General features: G+C 45.0%; 2 protein-coding genes across 4 annotated transcripts in view; both read right to left on the bottom strand.

Annotated features, from left to right (window-relative positions):
• Nucleotides 1–25,270, bottom strand: part of CASP8AP2 (caspase 8 associated protein 2) — a 133,322-nt gene that overhangs the window by 94,895 nt on the left and 13,157 nt on the right. The window lies entirely within an intron of this gene.
• LOC120998192 (lamina-associated polypeptide 2, isoforms alpha/zeta-like) lies at nt 20,446–25,190 on the bottom strand. Its single transcript, XM_040428769.1, has 2 exons — nt 24,767–25,190; nt 20,446–24,689 (listed from the first exon to the last, which is right to left on the bottom strand). The coding sequence occupies exons 1-2, from the start codon at nt 24,821–24,823 to the stop codon at nt 23,406–23,408; spliced, it is 1,341 nt and encodes a 446-aa protein (XP_040284703.1). The 5' UTR covers nt 24,824–25,190; the 3' UTR covers nt 20,446–23,405.

Below are 25,270 nucleotides of genomic sequence, written 5' to 3'. Positions count from 1 at the left end.
TAGTGGAATATGAGACTTTGTAAGAAAAAAAAAAAAAATAAAAAAATCATAATTTTCCGCTAACTTGTGACAAAAAATAAAAAGTTCTATGAACTCACTATGCCCATCAGCGAATACCTTAGGGTGTGTACTTTCAGAAATGGGGTCATTTGTGGGGTGTTTGTACTGTCTGGGCATTGTAGAACCTCAGGAAACATGACAGGTGCTCAGAAAGTCAGAGCTGCTTCAAAAAGCGGAAATTCACATTTTTGTACCATAGTTTGTAAACGCTATAACTTTTACCCAAACCATTTTTTTTTTACCCAAACATTTTTTTTTTATCAAAGACATGTAGAACTATAAATTTAGAGCAAAATTTCTATATGGATGTCGTTTTTTTTGCAAAATTTTACAACTGAAAGTGAAAAATGTCATTTTTTTGCAAAAAAATCGTTAAATTTCGATTAATAACAAAAAAAGTAAAAATGTCAGCAGCAATGAAATACCACCAAATGAAAGCTCTATTAGTGAGAAGAAAAGGAGGTAAAATTCATTTGGGTGGTAAGTTGCATGACCGAGCAATAAACGGTGAAAGTAGTGTAGGTCAGAAGTGTAAAAAGTGGCCTGGTCTTTCAGGGTGTTTAAGCACTGGGGGCTGAAGTGGTTAAGCTGTGCTGCTTAACACACAAAGCCCTCCACAAAACAGGCCCCATCTATCTGCAAAAAAAGATAACACGTTACCATCCTCCTAGAGAACTGAGATCCACCTCAGCCTCCCTTCTGTCGGTGCCAAGAACCCGCCTCAAGACAAGGGGGGACAGACGTTTCTCAGCATTAGCCCCCAAGATCTCGAACTCCCTCCCAGAACATATCAGAACAACATCAGATTACCTGGAATTTAGGAAGCTGGTTAAGACCTGGCTATTTGTGTAGGATGACGTAGGGGCTCACAAATATAGCCGTCCACAAGCGCTTCGATCGGATTGAGTTCCTCTAGAGCGCTATACAAGGACTTAGTAACATAACATAACATACAAGCGCACGTTGGTAGACGCGCTACTGAGAGCATAACAAATGTCACAGGGGAACCAGTGGAAGCCCAAGGCGAAGGCAGAGGAGGAGCAAGAGGTCGCCAACGCAGCTGTGTCACGGCCAGCTCCTCTGAGGGCAGGGTTAGCATGGCTGAGATGTGGAAAAGTTTTGTCACCACGCCACAGCTAACTGCACCACCACCTGATACGGAACGTGTTAGCAGGAGGCAACATTTCACTAACATGGTGGAACAGTACCTGTGCACACCCCTCCACGTACTGACTGATGGTTCGGCCCCATTCAACTTCTGGGTCTCCAAATTGTCCACGTGGCCAGAGCTAGCCTTTTATCATTCAAAACTTTTATTTTTTTCCAGAAAAAGTATTGACAAGGTTACAAGGTAAATACAAGATTCTTACTGGTGAGTGTGTAGAATACATACAGAGCTAGCCTTTTATGCCTTGGAGGTGCTGGCCTGCCCGGCAGCCAGCGTTTTGTCTGAACGTGTATTCAGCACGGCAGGGGGCATCATTACAGACAAACGCAGCCGCCTGTCTACAGCCAATGTGGACAAGCTGACGTTCATAAAAATGAACCAGGCATGGATCCCACAGGACCTGTCCATCCCTTGTGCAGATTAGACATTAACTACCTCCCCTTAACAATATATTATTGTACTCCAGGGCACTTCCTCATTCAATCCTATTTTTATTTTCATTTTACCATTATATTGCGGGGCAACCCAAAGTTGAATGAACCTCTCCTCTGTCTGGGTGTCGGGGCCTAAATATGTGACAGTGGCCTGTTCCAGTGGTGGGTGACGTTAAGCCTGATTCTCTGCTATGACATGAAGACTGATTCTCTGCTGACATGAAGCCTGAATCTCTGTTATGGGACCTCTCTCCTCTGCCTGGGTCTAAATATGTGACAGTGGCCTGTTCCAGTGGTGGGTGACGTGAAGCCTGATTCTCTGCTATGACATGAAGACTGATTCTGTGCTGACATGAAGCCTGAATCTCTGTTATGGGACCTCTCTCCTCTGCCTGGGTGCCTGGGCCTAAATATGTGACAGTGGCCTGTTCCAGTGGTGGGTGACATGAAGCCAGATTCTCTGCTATGGCATGAAGAGACTGATTCTCTGCTGACGTGAAGCCCGATTCTCTGCTATGGGACCTCTGTCCAATTGATATTGGTTAATTTTTTTTTATTTATTTTTTTATTTTAATTCATTTCCCTATCCACATTTGTTTGCAGGGGATTTACCTACATGTTGCTGCCTTTTGCAGCCCTCTAGCTCTTTCCTGGGCTGTTTTACAGCCTTTTTAGTGCCGAAAAGTTCGGGTCCCCATTGACTTCAATGGGGTTCGGGACGAAGTTCGGGTCGGGTTCGGATCCCGAACATTTCCGGTAAGTTCGGCCTAACTTCTCGAACCCGAACATCCAGGTGTTCGCTCAACTCTACACATGACCTAACCGCTCAGGTAAACGCTGTAAAAATAAATAAAAACTGTGCCAAAACAACCAATTTTTTGGTCACCTTGCCCCATAAAGTAAAATAATGAATGATCAAAAAAAATCATATGTACCCAAAAAAGGTACCAATAAAAACCAACTCTTCCTGCAAAAAACTAGCCCCTGCACCAGATGATCGGCAGAAAGATATTATGTAAAACTGAAACAAAACAAATAAAGTAAACATATTTGATATCATTGCGTCCGTAACAACCTGCTCTATAAAAATAGCACATGATCTACCCTGTCAGATGAATCTTGTAAAAAAAATAAAAAATAAACTGTGCCATTTTTGGGTTACCTTGCCAAAAAGCATAATACAGAGCAATTGAAAATCATATGCACCCCAAAATAGTACCAATAAAACTGGCACCTTATACCCTAGTTTCCAAAATGGGGTCCCTTTTTTGGAGTTTCTATTGTAGGGGTACATCAAATGGGGGGGGCATTGCATCTTAAAATGGGACATTGCATCTTAAAACCATTTCAGCAAAATCTGCCTTCCAAAAACCATACAACGCTCTTTCTTCTGCGCTCTGCCGTGTGCCCTTACATCAGTTTACGACCACACGTGGGGTGTTTCTGTAAACCATAGAATCGGGGTTATAAATATTAAATTTTGTTTGGCTGTTAACCCTTGATGTGTTAAAGAAAGAAAAAAAAAGGATTAAAATGTGCAATGCACCCTCACTGAATCCGGACCCATTCATTTCTATGGGGCTGTGCACATGAGCGGTGATTTTCACACATCACTAGTGCGTTTCGTGAAAATAGCAACATGCTCTATTTTGTGCGTTTTTCACGCAACGCAGGCCCCATAGAAGTGAATGGGGCTGCGTGAAAATCGCAAGCATCCACAAGCAAGTGCGGATGCGGTACGATTTTCACACACGGTTGCTAGGAGACGATCGGGATGGGGACCCGATCATTATTATTTTCCCTTATAACAGGGAAAATAATAGCATTCTTAATACAGAATGCATAGTACACTATGGCTGGAGGGGTTAAAAAAAATAATAATAATAATTTAACTCCCCTTAATCCACTTGTTGGCGCAGCCCAGCTTCTCTTCTGCCTTCATCTGTGAGGAAAAGGACCTATGGTGACATCACTGCGCTCATCACATGGTCAGTCACATAATCCATCACAATGGTGATGGATCATGTGATGAGCGCAGTGACATCACCACAGGTCCTTTTCCTCACAGATGAAGACAGAAGAGAAGTCGGGCTGCGCGAACAAGTGGATTAAGGAGAGTTAAAATATTTTTTTTATATTTTTTTTTTAACCCCTCCAGCCCTATTGAAATAATGCATTCTGTATTAAGAATGCTATTATTTTCCCTTCTATTATGGGCCGAACGTTTCATAAAATGGGAAATGCACGCTGCTTTTTTTGGCGTTTTTTTTTTCCGCGTGGTATTGAGTATCGCAATACATTTTTATGATGACAAAAGCGAATCAAAATTTTGGTATCAAAACAACCCTACGCCGATCTGATCGGCGTAGTGTTGTCACAATACCATAATTTTGATTCGGTTTCGATTTGGCGACTAAAAATTTAATTTGGCTCCTAAATTTTTCAGTTCAGGAGCTAATGGCTACTTGGTATTTTTTTTTGTCTGGAGCACTGTGACCCCATTTTAGAAACTACGGGATAGGGTGGCAGTTTTGTTGGTACTATTTTAGAGTTGTTGCGATACCAAATTTTTGATTCGGCTTCGATACCATAAAAAAGTATTGCGATACTCGATACCATGCGAAAAAATAAAACAAAAAATCCACGTGCATTCCGCATTCTAAAAAATGGCGAATCGTGCAGCTTTTATTTATTATTTCTGTTCCGGCGTTCACTGCATAGAATTTTTTTTTATATTTTAATAGTTTGGACTTTTCTGACGTGGCGATATGTAATACGTTTATTCATTGTTTATACATTTTAGATGTGAAATTGGGAAAGGGGGGTGATTCATACTTAATATTTTGGTGGGGTTTTTTTACTTTTTTTTTTTACACTTTTTATTTAATAACTATTTTCCCCCTTAGGGGCCAGAACCTGGGATTTTTTTCATCCCTTGTCCTATTCACCCTGATAGAGCTCTATTAGGGTGAATATGACTTCACACTGTCCCTGCTGCCCTGTGCTCTGTGCACACAGCATCAGGGATGTTACCATGGCAGCCAGGGCTTCAGTAGCGTCCTGGCTGCCATGGTAACCGATCGGAGCCCAAGGATTACACTGCTGGGGCTCCGATCAGAAGCTGCCACTGCCACCAATGAAGAGAAGCGGAGTGGACACTGTGGCCACTGCCACCAATGATTTTAATACTGGGGGGGTTGAGAGGGGCGGGCGCACTGCGCCACCAATGATAATTACCCCTTAATACAGGATGCGGGTACAATTCAATGCCATCAGTATCATGCCCTTTGGAACATCTGGATATACAGCATACCTCTATTGGGTGATTATTATATAGAGGGTAATAGTCTTTTCCTCTGCCCCTTGTATTACCATTGTGGGCCTTATATGGCTATCGTTTCGCGATCTCCAACCACTTCCCCATATACCTACCTATTTTCCTGCGTCGGGAAGGCATTGCTATGTGGCTACATAGGTTTTGCTGTAAGCCTGATGTTTAAGTTTTCATCCTCTTGATCTGAGACTAAGTCCCTGCGCATCTAGTGGCTGCGCAGGAGGTACCAGTACGGACTCAAAGATTGTAACCTGGCTAAGTCCCGGCGCATCTGCAAACAGCGCATGGTATGCGCACTAGATGGCAAACTAAGGAGATAAACTCCGGAGTTCTCGCACAGCCTCAGTGGGTCCATTATCACTGGTTACTAAGTTCAGGCGCATCGGCGCCCCGTGCAGATCGTCATAAGAGCCAGACTCAGAGGCATTGTGATTGGAGGTAAGGTGGCTTGTATGCCCCTTGCGGTTGTGTGGATTGGTTGTCCATGTTAAGTATATACACCCATTTTTATGATGTCTGCAATTCCATGCACTGCGCCACAAATGATACTTACCCCTTAATACAGGAGGCGGGTACTGCCAGATCAGTGGCAGTTAACCCCTCAGGTGCCGCACCTGGGGGGTTAACTGCCGCTGATCGCAGCTCCTTGTCAGGGGCAGGGTGCCGGCAATGCGATTCTGCTGCCGGCACCTGCCTCCTGTATTATGTGTTAAAGACTGACTACTTTATATGGGACTCCAGACTAAGTATTAGGCTACACAGAGCGGCAGCCGCTCCGTTCGCTCGCAGTGCCCCATTACTGTCTTCTCTCCTGCTCCATATGCTAATTACTATCGGAGCCCACTAGAGAAGCTGATGTCTCCTCCCTATTGCTCCGATAGTAATTAGAATATGGAGCAGGAGAGGAGACAGTAATGGGGGCACTGAGGGCGAACAGAGCGGCGCCCAGGAATAATGGTAAGTGCTGGGACATCGCTGGGCGCCGCTCTGTGTAGGAAGAGTCCTATCATTGGTGGCGCAGTGCGCCCGCCCCTCTCTCCGTTCATTGGTGGCAGCGGCAGCACATGGAGGAGGGAGAGACTGCTTCCTTCTCCCCATGCTGCTGAGGGAGCATGAGCGAACTGACAGCAGCCCGCTCATGTTCAGAGATACTAGACTGCGCAGCCCAGTATCGAAAAAATGGAAATCCTGGTATCGTATAGATACCGGGACAAAAGTATCGATTGGGTATCGAAATTTCGATACCTGCAACAACCCTATACTATTTTAGGTTACATATGATTTTTGGTTGCTCTATATTACACTTTTTGTGAGGCAAGGTAACAAGAAATAGCTGTTTTGGCACAGTTTTTATTTTTTATTATTTACAACATTCATCTGACAGGTTAGATCAGGTTGTCACGGACGATGCGATACCCAATATGTATACTTTTTTTTATTTACACAATGATTTCATTTTTTAAACAAAAATAAATTATCATGTTTTAGTGTTTCTATAGTCTGAGAGCCATAGGTTTTTCAGTTTTTGGGCGATTATCTTGGGTAGGGTATGATTTTTGCGGGATGAAATGACGGTTTGATTGGCACTATTTTGGGGTGCGTATGACTTTTTGATCGCTTGCTATTAGACTTTATATTATGTAAAGTGACAAAAAAAAAAAATGGTTTACTTAGCACAGTTTTTATTTTTTACAGTGTTCATCTGAGGGGTTAGGTCATGTGATATTTTTATAGAGCAGATTATTACGGACGCGGCCATACTCAATATGTATACCTTTTTTTAATTTATGTACGTTTTACACAATAACAGCTTTTTAACCACTTTAGGCCCCTTAGCTTAAACACCCTTAATGACCAGGCCACTTTTTACACTTCTGACCTACCCTACTTTCACCGTTTATTGCTCGGTCATGCAACTTACCACCCAAATGAATTTTACCTCCTTTTCTTCTCACTAATAGAGCTTTTATTTGGTGGTATTTCATTGCTGCTAACATTTTTACTTTTTTTGTTATTAATCGAAATTTTACGCTTTTTAATGACATTTTTCACTTTCAGTTGTAAAATTTTGCAAAAAAACGACATCCATAAATAAATTTTTCTCTAAATTTATTGTTCTACATGTCTTTGATAAAAAAAAAAAAAATGGTTTGGGTAAAAGTTATAGCGTTTACAAACTATGGTACAAAAATGTGAATTTCCGCTTTTTGAAGCAGCTCTGACTTTCTGAGCACCTGTCATGTTTCCTGAGGTTCTACAATGGCCAGACAGTACAAACACCCCACAAATGACCCCATTTCGGAAAGTAGACACCCTAAGGTATTCGCTGATGAGCATAGTGAGTTCATAGAACTTTATTTTTTGTGACAAGTTAGCGGAAAATGCTGATTTTTTTTTTTTATTACAAAGTCTCATATTCCACTAACTTGTGACAAAAAATAAAAACTTCCAGGAACTCACTATTCCCATCACGAAATACCTTGGGGTGTCTTCTTTCCAAAATGGGGTCACTTGTGGGGTAGTTATACTGCCCTGGCATTCTAGGGGCCCTAATGTGTGGTAAGTAGTTTGAAATCAAAATGTGTAAAAAATGGCCGGTGAAATCCGAATGGTGCTCTTTGGAATGTGGGCCCCTTTGCCCACCTAGGCTGCAAAAAGTGTCACACATGTGGTATTGCCGTACTCAGGAGAAGTTGGGCAATGTGTTTTGGGGTGTCATTTAACATATACCGATGCTGGATGAGAGAAATATCTTGACAAAAGACAACTTTTCCCATTTTTTTTATACAAAGTTGGCATTTGACCAAGATATTTATCTCACCCAGCATGGGTATATGTAAAATGACACCCCAAAACACATTGCCCAAATTCTCCTGAGTACGGCAATACCACGTGTGACACTTTTTTGCAGCCTAGGTGGGCAAAGGAGCCCACATTCCAAAGAGCACCTTTAGGATTTCACAGGTCATTTTTTATACATTTTGATTTCAAACTACTTACCACACATTAGGGCCCCTAGAATGCCAGGGCAGTATAACTACCCCACAAGTGACCCTATTTTGGAAAGAAGACACCCCAAGGTATTCAATGAGGGGCATAGCGAGTTCATAGAATTTTTTTTTTTTTGCCACAAATTAGCGGAAATTGATATTTATTTATTTTTTATCACAAAGTCTCCCTTTCCGCTAACTTGGGACAAAAATTTAAATCTTTCATGGACTTAATATGCCCCTCAGTGAATACCTTGGGGTGTCTTCTTTCCAAAATGGGGTCATTTGTGGGGTGTTTGTACTGCCCTGGCATTTGAGGGTCTCTGCAATTATTACATGTATGGCCAGCATTAGGAGTTTCTGCTATTCTCCTTATATTGAGCATACAGGTAATGAGATTTATTTTTTTCCGTTCAGCCTCTGGGCTGAAAGAAAAAATGAATGGCACAGATTTCTTCATTCGCATCGGTCAATGTGGATGAAAAAAAGGAGGGGAAAGGAGTCTGCCAGGACATAGGAGCTCCCCCCAACATCCATACCCACTTAGCTCGTATGCCCTGGCAAACCCGATTTCTCCATTCCCGGCAATGATTTATTCATCGATTTGATGTGATTTATTTATTTTTATATATACAAAGTGTTTGCCAAAGTATATGAACGCCGCCACCTCCTCAGCTCATATGCCTCGTCAAACGTATCTTTTACTGCAGAGGAGAAATCTCGTCTTGCAGCGCCGTATACACTGACTTTTGTGTAATCTGACAGCAGCGCAATGCAATTTGAACGGAACATATAAACTTTATTTAACATTTTGAACTGAATGTTAACTTTTTTTGCTTACCGGTGTTTTTTTTTTTTTTTTCTGTTATTTACCTTTATAGGACAAACCTCTCCTTCCCCATGGGACAATGTGCAAAGCGCAAATCGCCCAAAGATGTGGCGAAGTACATTATGCACTTTATCCCAGGTGAAAGGAGAGGTTTGCAGCAGCTGTGAGTAAAAGGGCCCTAATAGCCCTGTGTGCTTGTCCTGTGAGATGCAATCCCTATGCTAAGTGTACCTGTGTGTGGTACTTCTGGAAACACTCTCCAAAGCATAGGGCAGGGTGGTCAGGGCAGTCAGGACAGAAATAGCGGGTGTCACGCCTTATTCCACTCCTGCTACAGACACAACATCTTTTTCGGGGTGACGGTTGGGTTGAAGTACCAGCAACGACACTGGGGAAATGTCGCTCGTGTAGACGGCTCACTACACTGGTGGATGGGGCCACGGAACCTCCTGGATACAGGAGGTTCGCGATGATCTCTTCCTGAAATTTGAGGAAGGATCATGTTCTCCCAGCCTTACTGTAGAGAACAAAACTATTGTACATCGCCAATTGAATCAAATATACAGACACCTTCTTATACCAGCGTCTGGTGCGTCGGGAAACTAAATAGGGAGCGAACATCTGGTCATTGAAGTTCACCCCTCCCATGAGCGCATTATAGTCGTGGACTGAGAGGGGCTTTTCAATGACACGGGTTGCCCGTTCAATTTGTATTGTCATGTCTGCGTGAATGGAGGAGAGCATGTAAACGTCACGCTTGTCTCTCCATTTCACCGCGAGCAGTTCTTCGTTACACAAGGCAGCCCTCTCCCCCCTTGCAAGACGGGTGGTAACGAGCCGTTGGGGGAAGCCCCGGCGACTAGGTCGCACGGTGACACAGCAGCCAATCTGTTCTAGGAACAAATGCCTGAAGAGGGGCACACTTGTGTAAAAATTGTCCACATAAAGATGGTACCCCTTGCCAAATAAGGGTGACACCAAGTCCCAGACTGTCTTCCCACTGCTCCCCAGGTAGTCAGGGAAACCGACCGGCTCCAGGGTCTGATCTTTTCCCTCATAGATCAGAAAATTGTGGGTATAGCTTGTGGCCCTTTCACAGAGCTTATACAATTTGACCCCATACCGGGCGCGCTTGCTTGGGATGTATTGTTTGAAGCCAAGGCGCCCGGTAAAATGTATAAGGGACTCGTCTACGCAGATATTTTGCTCAGGGGTATACAAATCTGCAAATTTCTGGTTGAAGTGGTCTATGAGGGGCCGAATTTTGTGGAGCCGGTCAAAAGCTGGGTAGCATCTGGGACGGGAGGTGCTGTTGTCGCTAATGCTACTTTCACACTTGCGTTTTTCGTTTCCGGCATAGAGTTCCGTCACAGGGGCTCTATACCGGAAAAGAACTGATCAGTTTTATCCCCATGCATTCTGAATGGAGAGTAAGGCCTCTTTCACAATTGCGTTGTTGGGATCCGGCGTGCACTTTCGTTGCCGGAGGTGCCCGCCGGATCCGGAAAAACGCAAGTGTACTGAAAGCATTTGAAGACGGAGCCGTCTTCAAAATGCTCAGTGTTACTATGGCACCCAGGACGCTATTAAAGTCCTGGCTGCCATAGTAGGAGCGGGTGAGCGGTATACATACAGTCCGTGCGGCTTCCGGGGCGCTCCAGAATGACGTCAGAGCGCCCCATGCGTGATCCATGCGCTTGGGGGGCCCTGACGTCACTCTGGAGCGCCTGGGGAGCCGCACGGATGGTAAGTATACTGCTCCCCCGTTCCCCGCTACACTTTACCATGGCTGCCAGGACTATAGCGTCCCGGCAGCCATGGTGACCACTCTGAAAAAGCTAAATGTCGGGTGCGGCAATGCGCCGAAACGACGTTTAGCTTAAGGCTGGATCCGGATCAATGCCTTTCAATGGGCATTAATTCCGGATCTGGCCTTGCGGCAAGTCTTCAAGATTTTTGGCCGGAGCAAAAAGCGCAGCATGCAGCGGTATTTTATCCGCCCAAAAAACGTTCCGTTCCGGACTTGAAGACATCCTGAACGGATTTCTCTCCATTCAGAATGCATTAGGATAAAACTGATCAGGATTCTTGCGGCATAGAGCCCCGACGACGGAACTCTATGCCGGAAGAAAAGAACGCAGGTGTGAAAGAGCCCTAATCCGTTCAGTTTGCATCAGGATGTCTTCAGTTCAGTCGTTTTGACTGATCAGGCAAAAGAGAAAACCGTAGCATGCTACGGTTTTATCTACGGCTAAAAAAAACTGAAGACTTGCCTGAATGCCGGATCCGTCCTTCCGGTATGCTCATGCGCAGAATGAAAAAAAGGTAAAAAAATAAATGCCGGATCCGTTTTTGCCGGATGACACCGGAAAGACGGATCCGGCATTTCAATGCATTTTTTCGACTGATCAGGCATTTTTAAGACTGATCAGGATCCTGATCAGTCTTACTAATGCCATCAGTTAGCATACATTTTGCCTGATCCGGCATGCAGTTCCGGCGACGGAACTGCTTGCCGGATCTCTCTGCCGCAAATGTGAAAGTAGCCTAAAGTGCAGGAAACGCAGGATGGTCTCAAAACGTGCCCTGGACATAGCAGCAGAGAACATGGGCATGTGATGAATCGGGTTCGTGGACCAATATGACCGCAATTCATGCTTTTTGGTTAGACCCATGTTCAGGAGAAGGCCCAGAAAAGTTTTTAATTCGGAAACTTGGACTGGTTTCCACCGGAAAGGCTGGGCATAATAGCTTCCCGGGTTGGCGGCTATAAATTGAGTGGCATACCGATTTGTTTCTGCCACGACTAAGTCCAAGAGCTCCGCAGTCAAGAACAGCTCAAAAAATCCCAGTGCTGAACCGATCTGAGCTGTCTCAACCCGAACTCCAGACTGGGCGGTGAAAGGGGGAACTACAGGTGCAGCTGAAGTTGGGGACTGCCAATCAGGGTTTGCCAGCATCTCAGGGACTCTAGGTGCTCTACGGGCCTGTCTGTGCGGTGGCTGCGATGGGGTAACTACTGCACGTGCCACCGTACCAGCTTTAACTGCCCTTCTGGTGCTCGCCACTTCACCATGTTGTAGTGCTGGTACTAGGTCCAGGGAGGGCTGCGCTGCTGGTGTATGCCTCACCACGTAATCCGACAGCGCCAGCCCCACTCTGCTGCTCTTAAAGCGGATCCTGAGCAACCTGTGGTCTAGCGACACGGGGCCGGGTACGCCTGGTGCTATCAGGGACCTCAACCTCCTCGTCCGAACTTTGGGTCAGACTGCCACTGCTTTCTACAGGTTCATATTCTGACCCGCTGGATTCGTCAGATGAGGGTTCCCATTCCTCATCCGACTGGGTCAGAAGCCTGTAGGCCTCTTCAGAAGAATACCCCCTGTTTGACATTTGGACTACTAAATTTAGGGGTATTCCCTGAAACTACCCAAGATAAAAAGCAAGCCTGTCTTACAAATGGGAGGCTAGCGAAGTACCGGAGGCCGCTGCGATTGATAAAAAATATCAAAACTGATTTTTTTATCGCCGCAGCGCTTGTAAAGTGATTGTGCAGTGATCAAAAAAAAAATAAAAAATGTTGTCACTGCGGTGGGGCGGGCGTGGGTGAACGCACGTGTGGGCGACCGATCAGGCCTGATCGGGCAAACACTGCGTTTTGGGTGAAGGGTGAACTAAGGTGACACTAATACAATTATAGATCTGACTGTGATCAGTTTTGATCACTTACAGATACTATAAAAGTACAAATGCTGATTAGCGATACGCTAATCAGCGAATCAGTGACTGCGGTGGGCTGGGTGCTAACTGACGCTAAACTACCTAACCAAGGGACCTAAACTATCTTAAACCTAACCGTCAGTTTACACTGATCACTTTTTTCCCTTTCACTAGTGATTGACAGGGGCAATCAAGGGGTTAATTGGGGTGATCTGGGGCTAAGTGTGGTAATGTGTGTACTCACTGTGATGTCTGCTCCTCTGCTGGAACCAACCGACCAAAAGGACCAGCAGAGGAGCAGAGAAGCCATTTAACACCTTATATTTATAAATATAAGGTGTTAGATGGCTTCTGATTCGATTTCTTAAAAATCAGCAACCTGCCAGCAACGATCATTGGCTGTCAGGTTGCTGACGAAATACTCAAACTTTTGCCGGCCCGCGATGCACGGGCCGGCTTTGAGCGAAATCTCGCGTCTCGCGAGATGATGCGTATATGCGTGACTCTGCGCAGAGCTGCCGCCTCCGGAACGCGATCCTGCGTTAGGCGGTCCGGAGGCGGTTAAAATGAAAAAAAAAATGTTTTACTGTCTCCATATTCTAAGCCATAGTTTTTTTTATTTTTTGGGCGATTGTCTAAAAGGTAGGGGCTCATTTTTTTTTGCGGGATGAGGTGACGGTTAGATTGGTACTATTTTAGTGGGCATACGCCTTTTTGATCGCTTGCTGTTGTACTTTTTGTCATGTAAGGTGACAAAAAAATGGTTTATTTAGCACAGTTTTTATTTTTTACGGTGTTCATCTGAGGGGTTAGGTCATGTGATATGTTTATAGAGTCGGTCGATACCTAATATGTCTACTTTTTTTTTACCAATTTTTTTCACTTTATTTGGGGAAAATGACATTTTTGTTTATTTTTACTTGAAACTTAATTTTTTGGGGGGGAAACTTTATTTTTGGTCCCACTTTGGGACTTCAACTTTTGGGGGTCTAATCCTTTACAATGCATTCCAATACTTCTGAATTGGAATGCATTGGCTGTATGAGTAATACAGTGTGTATTACTCATACAGCTTCCGGCCTGTGAGATCCAGGGGGCTGGATCTCACAGGCTCATCACAGAAAGGCAACGTGCTGCCTTCCATGCCATCGGGTCCCCCCTACAGCCCCACAAAAACCCGATGGCACCGCCGCCGCACCATAAAAAGCAGCAAACCGCAGGTCTGAATTGACCTGCGGTTTGCGGCGATCACCGACATGGGTGGGTCACAGGACCCCCCCGTGCATTGACCCAAGGAGCCTGCTTAATGACGGCGGTGATCGGAAATTTACAAGACACACCGGTACGTCATGTATCCTTAAGTACCGGTACGTCGTGTGTCCGGAACAGGTTAAAGGGCATCTGTCAGCAGATTTGTACCTATGAAACTGGCTGACCTGTTACATGTGTGCTTGGCGGCTGAAGGCATCTGTGCTACTCCTGCATTGCTGAGGCTAGGTCATCAGAGTAAAAGTCACAGAAAACCCTTTTAAAAAGGGCTTCTGTCACCCCCAAAACCCCCTTTTTTTTTTTTTTTTTTTTTTTTTTTTTTTTTTTGGGCTTGTTAAAATCGTTATTTAACGACTATTCCCTATATAGGGATCTTACCTTTGTCGGTGGCTTCTTTTCATTAAAAAAAACCAATCTTTTAACTGCCTCCGGACCGCCTAACGCAGGATCGCGTTCCGGAGGCGGCAGTCTCAGGCAGAGTCACGCATCGGCGCGTCATCTCGCGAGATTACGCTCAAAGCCGGCCCGTGCATGCGCATCGCGGGCCGGCAAAAGTTAGAGGGGTATTACATCATCAGCCTGCCAGCCAATGATAGTCGCTGGCAGGCTGATGATTTTCAAAAAATGAATCACAAGCCATATAACACCTTATATTTACAAATATAAGGTGTTAAATGGCTTCTCTGCTGGTCTTTTTGGTCGGTTGGTTCCAGCAGAGGAGCACAGTTCACAGTGAGTACACCAAACAGCACACTTAGCCCCCAGATCACCCCCCCCCCCCATCACCCCATCACCCCCAATTAACCCCTTGATCGCCCCTATCACCTAGTGAAAGGGGAAAAAGTGATCAGTGTAAACTGTCACTTTTTTTTCCCACTGGTATTGACTGATAGTTTTAGGATAGTTTAGGCCCCTTGGTTAGGTAGTTAGCGATCGTTTAGCGCCAAGCCCACCGCAGTCACTGATTCACTGATTAGCGTATAGCTAATCAGCATTTGTACTTTTATAGTATCTGTAAGTGATCAAAACTGATCACAGTCAGATCTATAATAGTAGTAGTGTCACCTTAGTTCGCCCTCCACCCAAAACGCAGTGTTTGCCCAATCAGGCCTGATCGGTCGCCCACACGTGCGTTCACCCACGCCCGCACCGCCGCACTGACCAAATTTTTTATTTATTTTTTATCACTGCACAATCACTTTACAAGCCCTGCGGCGATAAAAAAAAAAAATAATCAGTTTTGATATTTTTTTTTTTTTAACAAAGATGTTTATTAGTATTGTGTCATGGTCTTAAAAAGATAACGATACAGTGTCATCCAACATACAGTAAAGTTACATTTCCAAAGTCATCCATAACATAAATATTAGGCGACATATCCTAGTTCAGAGCTGACAACACAATACTATACATTTTTTACTTTTCTCCCCTCCTTTCCTTCCCCCTCCCCCCCTCCCCCCATGTAATCCAACAAATAATACTAACAGATCAAGTATATCTGACAAGAATAAACATATCTCTCTGAGCACTCTCCTGTTTGCCGTAGCCATTAACCGCTTTTTCCTAACCCCCCTTTGTGCTCTCCTGCTCGTCCCTTTATATAACTCTACTGATCACAGAATTTTGAGCCTACCTAGCCGTCCTTTGATGTCTTCCTGTAGGTACCAAGCTGTTAGGATAAATGGTCTCATAATCCTAGCCGATTCTGCCTCCTCCATGTAATTTAACATGAACTTTTTCCATATCTTGTATAATTTCTTCCCCGCTGTTTCCTTTCTACCTATTGCTTCTAGCCACTCCAAGTGGAGCATATGTCTCAGACGTCTCAAGAGTTCTGCCTCTGATGGTACCTCTTCTTCAAGCCATGATGACAGCAAACATCTCTTAGCTTCCAGAACTATCCTATGTCCCATTGCTGTGAGGCCCTTATTCTGCCCGTTTTCACCTTCAGTCGACTCCATCTGTTCTCCTGCATGCAGCATTGCTATTTGGATGTCAAGTTCCCCTTTAAAATTACTCCCATCTCGTAAGATCAATTTCACCATTTTCCAATAATCTTCTAATTTTGTGCAGCTCCACAACCCGTGTAACAGATCAGTTTTGGGGGTGGAACATCTAGGACATGCCACTATCCTATCTGATTTTGCACTATTGATCGGCATGTCAAAACCATATAAGGCATGATGTATAATTTTAAAGTGGGTCTCTCTCATTGTTTCATTCACCACTGTCCTGTGCAAAGCTACTATACCATTTCTCACTATTGGGTAAACCTCCTCTAGATCTAATTTGTTCCCCCATCTCCCGAACACTCCCTTGGCGAAAGGGTCTTCCCAATGGTTCCTCAGACCACCATACAAAAGCGATATGGACTGTCTGTTGCCAGAGGTAATGAGTGTATCAAATTTATTCCTAATCCATTCGCCAGCCATGTTGATAGCCAGGGTCTTACAATAATGCTTGACCTGTAGATATGGGAACAAATCAGATCCCGACAACCCCCACTTATCTGTTAGTTCCTGTAGAGTCGCCCATCTATTCTCCTGAGTATGAAACAAATCGCCCACCGTCTTCACCCCCTTGATCTTCCATTCATGGAACGACTTCTCCGATTGTCCTGGCTTATAGGCTGGATTATTATGCAAAGGAAGATGTTTCGAGACCTGAAATGGCAATCTGTACACCTTTCTAAGGTTTTTCCACGCTATAATGGAATCCCGTAGTATTAATGAGCATCTAGCTAATCTTGGTAGCTGAGATAGCTTGGTATGAACCAACGCCTTTAAATCCCAGGGTGCCGCCAACTGTTTTTCTAACCTCAAATTAGAGTAATGGGAAGTCTCATTGAACCAGTCTATCAGGTGTCTACTCAGACAAGCCAAATTATATCCCCTAATGTCAGGAACATTCAGCCCTCCAAGCTCCCTTCGCAATTTCAGCTTCCTCAATGAGATCCTTGGCTTCTTACCGTTCCAGATGAATTTTGTAAAACATCCCTCTAAATTCCTAACATCCATGTGTCTCAGAAGTACTGGTATGGTCTGGAGTGGGTACATTAATTTGGATACTGCCAGCATTTTGATTAAATGGCACCTCCCCATTAGTGATAGTGGTAAATTCTGCCATCTGGCTAAATCCTCTTTAATTTTGTTGAGCAAAGGCGGAAAATTCAGTTGATAGATGGAATGTGGCGTCTGACCAATCTTTATACCTAAGTATTTGATTTGGGATTTTTTCAAAGAGCCCAGTATACCCCTATTCTTATTTACCTCAAACCTATTTTTTTGGCTTATCGGCAGAAGTTCACATTTTGACATGTTCACTTTGTATCCAGAATATTTCCCGAAACTCTCTAATGCCTTAAAAGATATTATCTATTTGTCCCTGTGGCTTTGACATAAATAAAATAATATCATCGGCAAACAATGCCGCTTTCACTTGCGTCCTTCCGACTTTAATCCCTTCAAATAGATTAGACTCGCATAATTCTCTAGCCAGTGGTTCTAGTGCCAAATTAAATAATAATGGGGAAAGAGGGCACCCCTGCCGAGTCCCCTTTTGTAGGTCGAATGGTTTGGATAAGTGACCCTGCGTATGGACCCTTGCCTGCGGCCTATGATACATCTGTGCCAAGACTCCCCTAAAGGCCCCTGTAATCTCCATTTTATCCAGGACCGCTTCCAGCCATGCCCACCTAACATTATCAAACGCTTTTTCAGCATCTAGTGTGAGCATGGCTGGAGTCTCTCCTTCCTCCGGATCATGTTGCACCCTATCCATAACGCTAAGTACTGTTCTAATGTTTGTCACCGCTGCACGACCCTGGATGAAACCCACCTGCTCCTGTCCTATCAATGCTGGCATCATTTTAGCCAAGCGGTCAGCAATAATTTTTGACAGGATTTTTTCGTCTACATTTATCAGAGAAATGGGTCTATATGAACCCGGCAATAAAGGGTCTTTCTCGGGTTTGGGTAACAATTTGATGTAGGAGAGGCTAGTTCCATCCAGGGTCGGTGCGCCCCTAAACTTGCCATTGTAAACCTCCACCAATACCGGTAAGAGCTGAGTGAACAAGGCTTTGTAGTACTCTCCAGTATAACCGTCTAGTCCCGGAGCTTTGGAATTCCCAAGCCCTTTTATCACTCCCTGCAATTCTGTCACTGTGACCTCTGCATTCAAAGTATGTCGCTGTTCCTCAGTCATCTTAGGTAGTCTAATTTTGTCGAGAAGTGTGTTATTTAAGTCTACACTATCCCCATCACTATACAATTTTTCATAGTACTTTCCCAAAATGGAATTAATTTTTGCAGGATCATAAATAGTGGTCCCCACAGAATTTTTTAGGCTATTTATATACTGCGGTTGTCTCAATCCTTTCGCCAGATTGGCTAAAAGTCTCCCTGACTTATTACCATATTTAAACATCTTGGCCTCAAATTCAGAACTACGTAGAAGCTCTCTTTCATGCACTGTTCAAAACCTTGACGTTCCTCCAGCCACTTTTTCCTATTTGATTCTGTGGGATCCTGCTTAAAGGGTTTCTGTCACCCTGCAAAACTCTTTTTTTTTTTTTGGATAGTTAGATTGCTCATAGTGCGATATAGCAGAATTTAATGCTCTTACTTACTTTCATGCGGCCGATTCTTTATAAAACGAACTTTTAGAATATGTAAATGAGGGCTCTACCAGCAAGTAGGGCGTCTACTTGCTGGTAGCTGCTGCAGAAATCCGCCCCCTCGCCGTGTTGATTGACAGGGCCAGCCGTGATCTCCTCCTCCGGCCGGCCCTGTCAGTAATTCAAAAATCGTGCGCCTCGCGTCATTCGGCGCAGGCGCTTTGAGATGAGGAGGCTCGTATCCTCAGCACTCCCTCAGTGCGCCTGCGCCGATGACGTCTTCTCTTTCGGTGATGTCATCGGCGCAGGCGCACTGAGGGAGTGCTGAGGATACGAGCCTCCTCATCTCAGAGCGCCTGCGCCGAATGACGCGAGGCGCGCGATTTTTGAATTACTGACAGGGCCGGCCGGAGGAGGAGATCACGGCTGGCCCTGTCAATCAACACGGCGAGGGGGCGGATTTCTGCAGCAGCTACCAGCAAGTAGACGCCCTACTTGCTGGTAGAGCCCTCATTTACATATTATAAAAGTTCGTTTTATAAAGAATCGGCCGCATGAAAGTAAGTAAGAGCATTATATTCTGCTATATCGCACTATGAGCAATCTAACTATCCAAAAAAAAAAAAAATGGGTTTTGCAGGGTGACAGAAACCCTTTAAACTCTGTGTAAGTCATCCTAACTTTTTGGCTTGCCACTTCCAGCTGAGCTTGAGCCTTTTTTTTTAAGACCTGTCAGGTATCCCATGATTCTGCCTCTCAGCACCACTTTAGAAGCGCCCCAGAAAAGCTCTGGTGTGTCAATGTGGCATGCATTATCTGCCTTATATTCCTCCCACCAAATAGAGAGCTTTTCCAAGAACTCCTCCCTTGCGCAGAGCCGAGAGGGGAATCTCCATATGAAGTCAGGGCCTCTAGGGAAATCGTCCCTCACCACTATTGTCACTGGTGCGTGGTCCGATACTACTAAGTCTCCTATATCTGATGATTCTATCCTATGTACCATGTTGTGAGCCACTAATAAATAATCAATGCGGGACCAGGAATTTTGGGAGTGGGAATAAAAAGTAAAACTGCTATCATCGGGATGAGCTTGACGCCAAACATCTACCAATCCACCACCCACCAGTAACTGCTGCAGTGCTTTATCTTGAGAGGTCTCTCCTCCTAATCTTCCTTCATTTCTCTTTCTATCCACCACCCCATTTAGAACCGCATTAAAATCGCCTCCAACCACCTTATTTATGCTCGAGTCTCCTAGTAGTCGCAATTCCAGGTCCTTTAGGAAGGCAGGATTCCCCGTGTTAGGGCAATAAATATTGTACATGCTATACTGTGTATTCTGCACCTGCAGTACCATATGTGCCCATCTTCCCTGTGAATCAGTATTTTGTGATATAATCTGGCAGTTCAATTGCTTATTGATGAGCATTATTACCCCCGCTTTTCGGTCTAGTGACGGGGACCCAATAACTCTGCCCCCCCACAGCTTCTTCATTCTGTCAAAATCACGAGCCTCAAGATGGGTCTCTTGTAAGAAAACCACATCTGGTTTAAGTTTCTTAAGATGTCTTAAAACCATCCATCTTTTCTGGGGTGATTTTAAACCTTTGATGTTCCACGTTATCACCTTCATATCTGTCCTCTAGATTTTTTATTTTTTTTCTCCCTTACTTTTTATTTTATTTATTTTTTATTTTTTTATTTTAGCAGATATGTATGTTATTATAACCTGCCGAGCCTGAGGTCCACGTCACTCACCGAAAGCGCCCAGAAAAGAGTATTACACTCACCGGTAATCCGGTTTCCTGGAAGTCTCCATGACACCAAGTCCTGAGATTGACTTCCTTCTGATTGGACAGGAAAAACACAGAGAGGTTAAAACCCCCACCCCCTCCTCACATCACCAGTGTATTTTAACGAAGAACCCCAGGATGAAAGGATAATAGCTAATAGCAGAAAAAAAGGGTGGGATATATGTGGTGTCATGGAGACTTCCAGGAAACCGGATTACCGGTGAGTGTAATACTCTTTTCCCCAGTCGTCTCCATGACACCAAGTCCTGAGACAATATCAAAGATACAATTAGGGGGGGACAACTGCCGACAGGACCTTACGTCCAAATCTTAGGTCGTCATTAGCAGCTACATCTAGTCTGTAGTGCTTAGTGAAAGTATGAACTCTTTTCCATGTTGCTGCCCTGCAAATCTGTTGTAAGGAGGCTGAGGCTTTTTCCGCCCAGGAGGCAGCCATGCCTCTCGTAGAATGTGCTTTTAGGGAAGCAGGGACGTCTTTTCCCTGAGCTTTATATGCTTCGGAGATTGCCATCTTAATCCATCTGGAGATGGAACTTTTTGCCGCTTTCTTCCCTTTGTTAGGACCTGAAAATTGGACAAACAGATTTTTGTCTTTTCTCCAAAGGCTGGTAGCTTCCAGGTACTTTAAGACCGCTCTCCGGACATCTAATGTGTGGTAAGTGATTTCTTGATCGTTTTTCGGATCGTCACAGAACGAGGGGAGAACAATGTCCTGAGACCTATGGAAGGTCGAGACTACCTTGGGGAGGAAAGTCGGATCTAATTTGAAAATTAATTTGTCCTCAAATATTGCAAGGAATGGTTCTTGGATGGACAAGGCCTGCAGCTCACAGACCCTTCTGGCTGAGGTTATTGCCACCAGAAAAATCGTTTTAATGGTAAGCCATCTGATGTGGATAGAGTCCAGAGGTTCGAATGGATCGGAGGTTAGACCCCCTAGTACTGTATTAAGGTTCCATGGTGGCACCATGTTTCTAATTGTAGGTCTGATCCTATCTGCCGCCTTAAGGAATCTGGATATCCAGGGATGTTCCGTTAGCTTGGTATTATATAGTGCTCCTAAAGCCGATACCTGGACCCTAAGGGTATTGGGGGATAGACCTAAATCTAGCCCTTCTTGAAGAAAATCCAGGATTAGTGAGATGTTGGCTCTAAACTGGTTGAAGGAGGTCCCAGACCAATCAGCAAATTTCTTCCATATTTTTTGGTACTTGTCGTTGGTACTCTGTTTCCTGCTAAGGAGTAAGGTGTTCACTACTTTTTTTGATAGACCAAAGTTTAATAAGTTGGATTCTTCAGAATCCAGGCTGTTAACTTTAGTATTTTCAGGTCTGGGTGAGAAATAGGTCCCTGACTTAGAAGGTCCGGCCTTTGAGGTAGAAGGAGAGGAGCTTCCACGCTGAGGGCTTTCAAGAGGGAGAACCAACTTCTCTTGGGCCAGAAGGGGGTTATCAGGATTAGTGTACACTTTTCTTTTAGGAACTTCTGTAACACTCTGGGGATAAGCGGAAATGGGGGGAAGGCGTAGACTAAGTTTGTTGTCCAACTCTGGTTGAGGGCGTCTACTGCCCGAGGATGATCCCTGGGGTTGAGGGAGAAGAACTGGTTTAGCTGATGATTTCTCCTGGATGCAAACAGGTCTATCGTCGGCCTGCCCCATTTCTTTGTGATTAAATGGAAGGCTTCTGGAGCTAACATCCATTCCCCTGGGTCTAGTCTGTGCCGGCTTAGGTAATCGGCCTGAATGTTTAAAACTCCCTTCAAATGAACCGCTGAAAGAGATTGAATGTTGCCTTCTGCCCAGGAAAAGATTTTGTTTGCCAGGTTCTGTAGCGGGCGATGCCTTGTGCCTCCCTGGTGTTGGATAAAGGCCACGGCTGTAGCGTTGTCCGAGTAGACTAGGACGTGACGACCCTTTGCCAGCTGACTTGTGTGTTTCAGTGCTTCCCACACTGCCCTCAGCTCCTTGAAATTTGAGGATTGCTGGCTCACGTAATTCCCCCATGTTCCCTGGTAGGAGTTCCCCTGGACGACCGCTCCCCACCCGTGGAGGCTGGCATCTGTTGTGATGACTAGAGGGAGATCTTGTGCCCAGAAAATCCCGTTTTCTAGGTTCGAATTGCTGAGCCACCAAGTTAGTGATTTTTTGGTCTCTGCATCTAAGAATATTTTCCTCTCTAGGGTTAATTGCGATCTGTTCCATTTGTCTAAGATGAATTTCTGGAGTGGTCTTAGATGGAACTGTGCCCAGGCAACTGCTGGAATGCAAGCGGACAGACTCCCTAGTACCTTCATGGCCTGTCTTATTGAACAGAATTTCTCCTTCTTGAACTTCCTCAAAGCTGTCTGAAGTTTTACTATCTTTTGAGGTGGTAGAAAGGATCTTTGGGAGACTGTGTCTAGAGTAATGCCCAGAAAAACTTTCCGTTTGGATGGGATTAAATCCGATTTTTTCCAATTGATGAGCCAACCTAGGCTCTGTAGATGATCCAGGACTAACCCGAGATGGATTCCCATGGTCTCTATGTTGTCCGCCACTACCAGTAGGTCGTCCAGATAGGGGATCACACAAATTGCCTTTTCTCTCAAGGTTGTCAAGGCTTCCGCCATTATTTTGGTAAAAACCCTTGGGGCAGAAGAGATCCCGAAGGGGAGACACCTGAACTGGAAATGCTGAATGTTTCCCTCCAATTCTATTGCGAACCTTAGGAATTCCCTTGATGACCTGTGAATTGGGACGTGATAATAGGCGTCGCTTAAATCTATTGTGGCCATCACTGCATCCTTTTTTAAGAGTTTCACTGCTGACTTCAGGGTCTCCATTTTGAATTTTTGATATCTTACGTATTTGTTTAGATGTTTCAGATTTATAATTACCCTGGATTTCCCGTTTGGTTTCTTTATAATGAAGAGGCGGGAATAGAATCCCAGTCCTGTCTGATTTTTCGGGACGGGCTCTATGGCGTCCAAGGTTAATAGGTTTTTTATGTCGTTTTTTAAGGTCGCAGTTTGAGATGGGGGAAGGGTAGTGATCACATATTTCTGTGGAGGGGAAGAGAGAAGATCTATCAGATAACCCTCTTGTATAATACTTAAGATCCACCGGCTGTTTGTTACATGCTCCCAAGATCTTAGAAAGGAGCCGAGTCTTCCCCCCACTGGTATGGCGTCATTGTTTGTTGTTGGATGAGGAGGCTTCGGCCCGATTTGGGTTGAAGAGGAAGCTTCTCCCCCTGCCTCCCTTCGCATAGCTCCACCTCCCAGTCTTCCCTTTATCTTTTTTATTTTCGGGTTGAAAAAATCGGTCACGAAAGGGCTGCCTTTTTTGTTTATATCTTTCCTCTGGAAACCCTCTTTTTTTATTTGTCGCGTTGTCTAGGATTTTATCTAGATCTTCTCCGAAAACGTACTGACCGTGGAAGGGGAGTGCGATTAATTTATTTTTAGATGTGATATCTCCTGACCACGCTTTAAGCCATAGTGCCCTTCTCGCTGTATTTGAGAGAACAGCTGTACGGGCGGACAGTTTAACTGATTCAGCAGCCGCGTCTGCTAGAAAGGAGGTTGCCATCTTTAATAGAGGCAAGCTCTCTAGAATTTGATCCCGTGGTGTCTTATTGACCAGATGTATCTCTAGCTGGTCTAGCCAAAGGTTCAGTGTTCTGGCCACACATGTGGAGGCAACGCCCGGTTTGAGAAGGGCCGCCGTAGTCTCCCAGGTCTTTCGCAAGAGACTCTCCGCTTTCCTGTCTAGAGGATCTTTCAATTGTGCTGAGTCTTCAAACGGTAGGGCCGTATGTTTTGCTACCTTGGCCACTGGCGCGTCTACTTTGGGAATGGTCTCCCAATCCGTACAGTCCTCTTGGCTAAAGGGGTAGCGCCTCTTAATTCCTCTTGGGATAAAGGATCCTTTATCCGGTTTTTCCCATTCAGACCTAATTAATTTTTGGACACTATCAGGGACTGGAAAAACGGCCTTCTTCCTTTCACCTAGACCCCCAAAAATTTCTTGCTGGGTAGACCTAGGGGTTTTAGGCATCTCCATCTGAATGGTGGCCCTGATGGCCCTGATAAGTTCATCAATATCTTCAGGATTGAACAGGAAGCGCTTATATTCGCCCTCTTCATCTGAAGATGCCGGGTGTTTTTGGACAGATTCGGAGTCTGAGACCGCCAGCCCCTCAGAGTCGGAATCCAGGATAAGTGATTTAACACTACGGGCGTCCTGAGTGGGGGGAACTTTGGGAGGAGTAGGTTCTCTGGTAGTTAAGGCTAGCTGAACCTCTTCTTTTACCACTTTTCTAATGTCTTCAATTAGACTAGAAGACTCAGACTTGATGACACTGGCAGTACATTCTTTACACAGGGGCTTGGATCCAGTGTTAGACAATCTTTTGCAGCAAATACCACATTTTCTAGTTTTTTTGGCTGCAGAAGCCGAATCCTTTTCTCCCTGAAATGGTAAGGGAGGAAAGGATGAGCAGACTGAACCCACCATACAAGGCATGTACCTGAGAACAGGTTACTCACTGTCCCAGGGTTTGATGCAGGCTCGGTTCCAGAGCCCGGCGTGAGGGGGGTGCTCATCTTGACTCCCGACCGCTTCAGAGATGCTTCACCAAAATATGTGAGCCGCGCTATGCAGGGCGCCGTTACACAGGTCCTGAGCGTTTTTATAGTGTCTCCATGCTTCTCATGCTGCAGGACCTGTGGCGCATGTTGATGACGTCAGCGCGCTTAGCTCCGCCCCCGGCGTCTGACGTCATCCGCCTGCCGGCCGGAAGGGACACATCACAGTGCCGATCCGCCGTGTTCCTCCTTCCCTCTGCATCAAGCCCTCCGGGACCGCCGCAGAGGGAATCTTCGCAGGGGCACTACCTATGTGCCCGAGCCCAGGCCTAACCAAACGGAGGAGGGAGAGCTGCACTGCAGATCCGACCTCGGCCCAGATGAAAAAAAAAAAAAAAAAAACTCCAGGTGAGCCCAAACGAGCTCCGTGCACCTCTCCTGCTTCCTATCCTGATGGGACAGGAA

This window comes from Bufo bufo, chromosome 4 (genome assembly GCF_905171765.1).
Source record: "Bufo bufo chromosome 4, aBufBuf1.1, whole genome shotgun sequence".
NCBI lineage: Eukaryota > Metazoa > Chordata > Amphibia > Anura > Bufonidae > Bufo > Bufo bufo.
The sequence above is the reverse complement of the archived record's forward strand: the minus strand, read 5'-3'. Positions and strand labels throughout refer to the sequence as shown.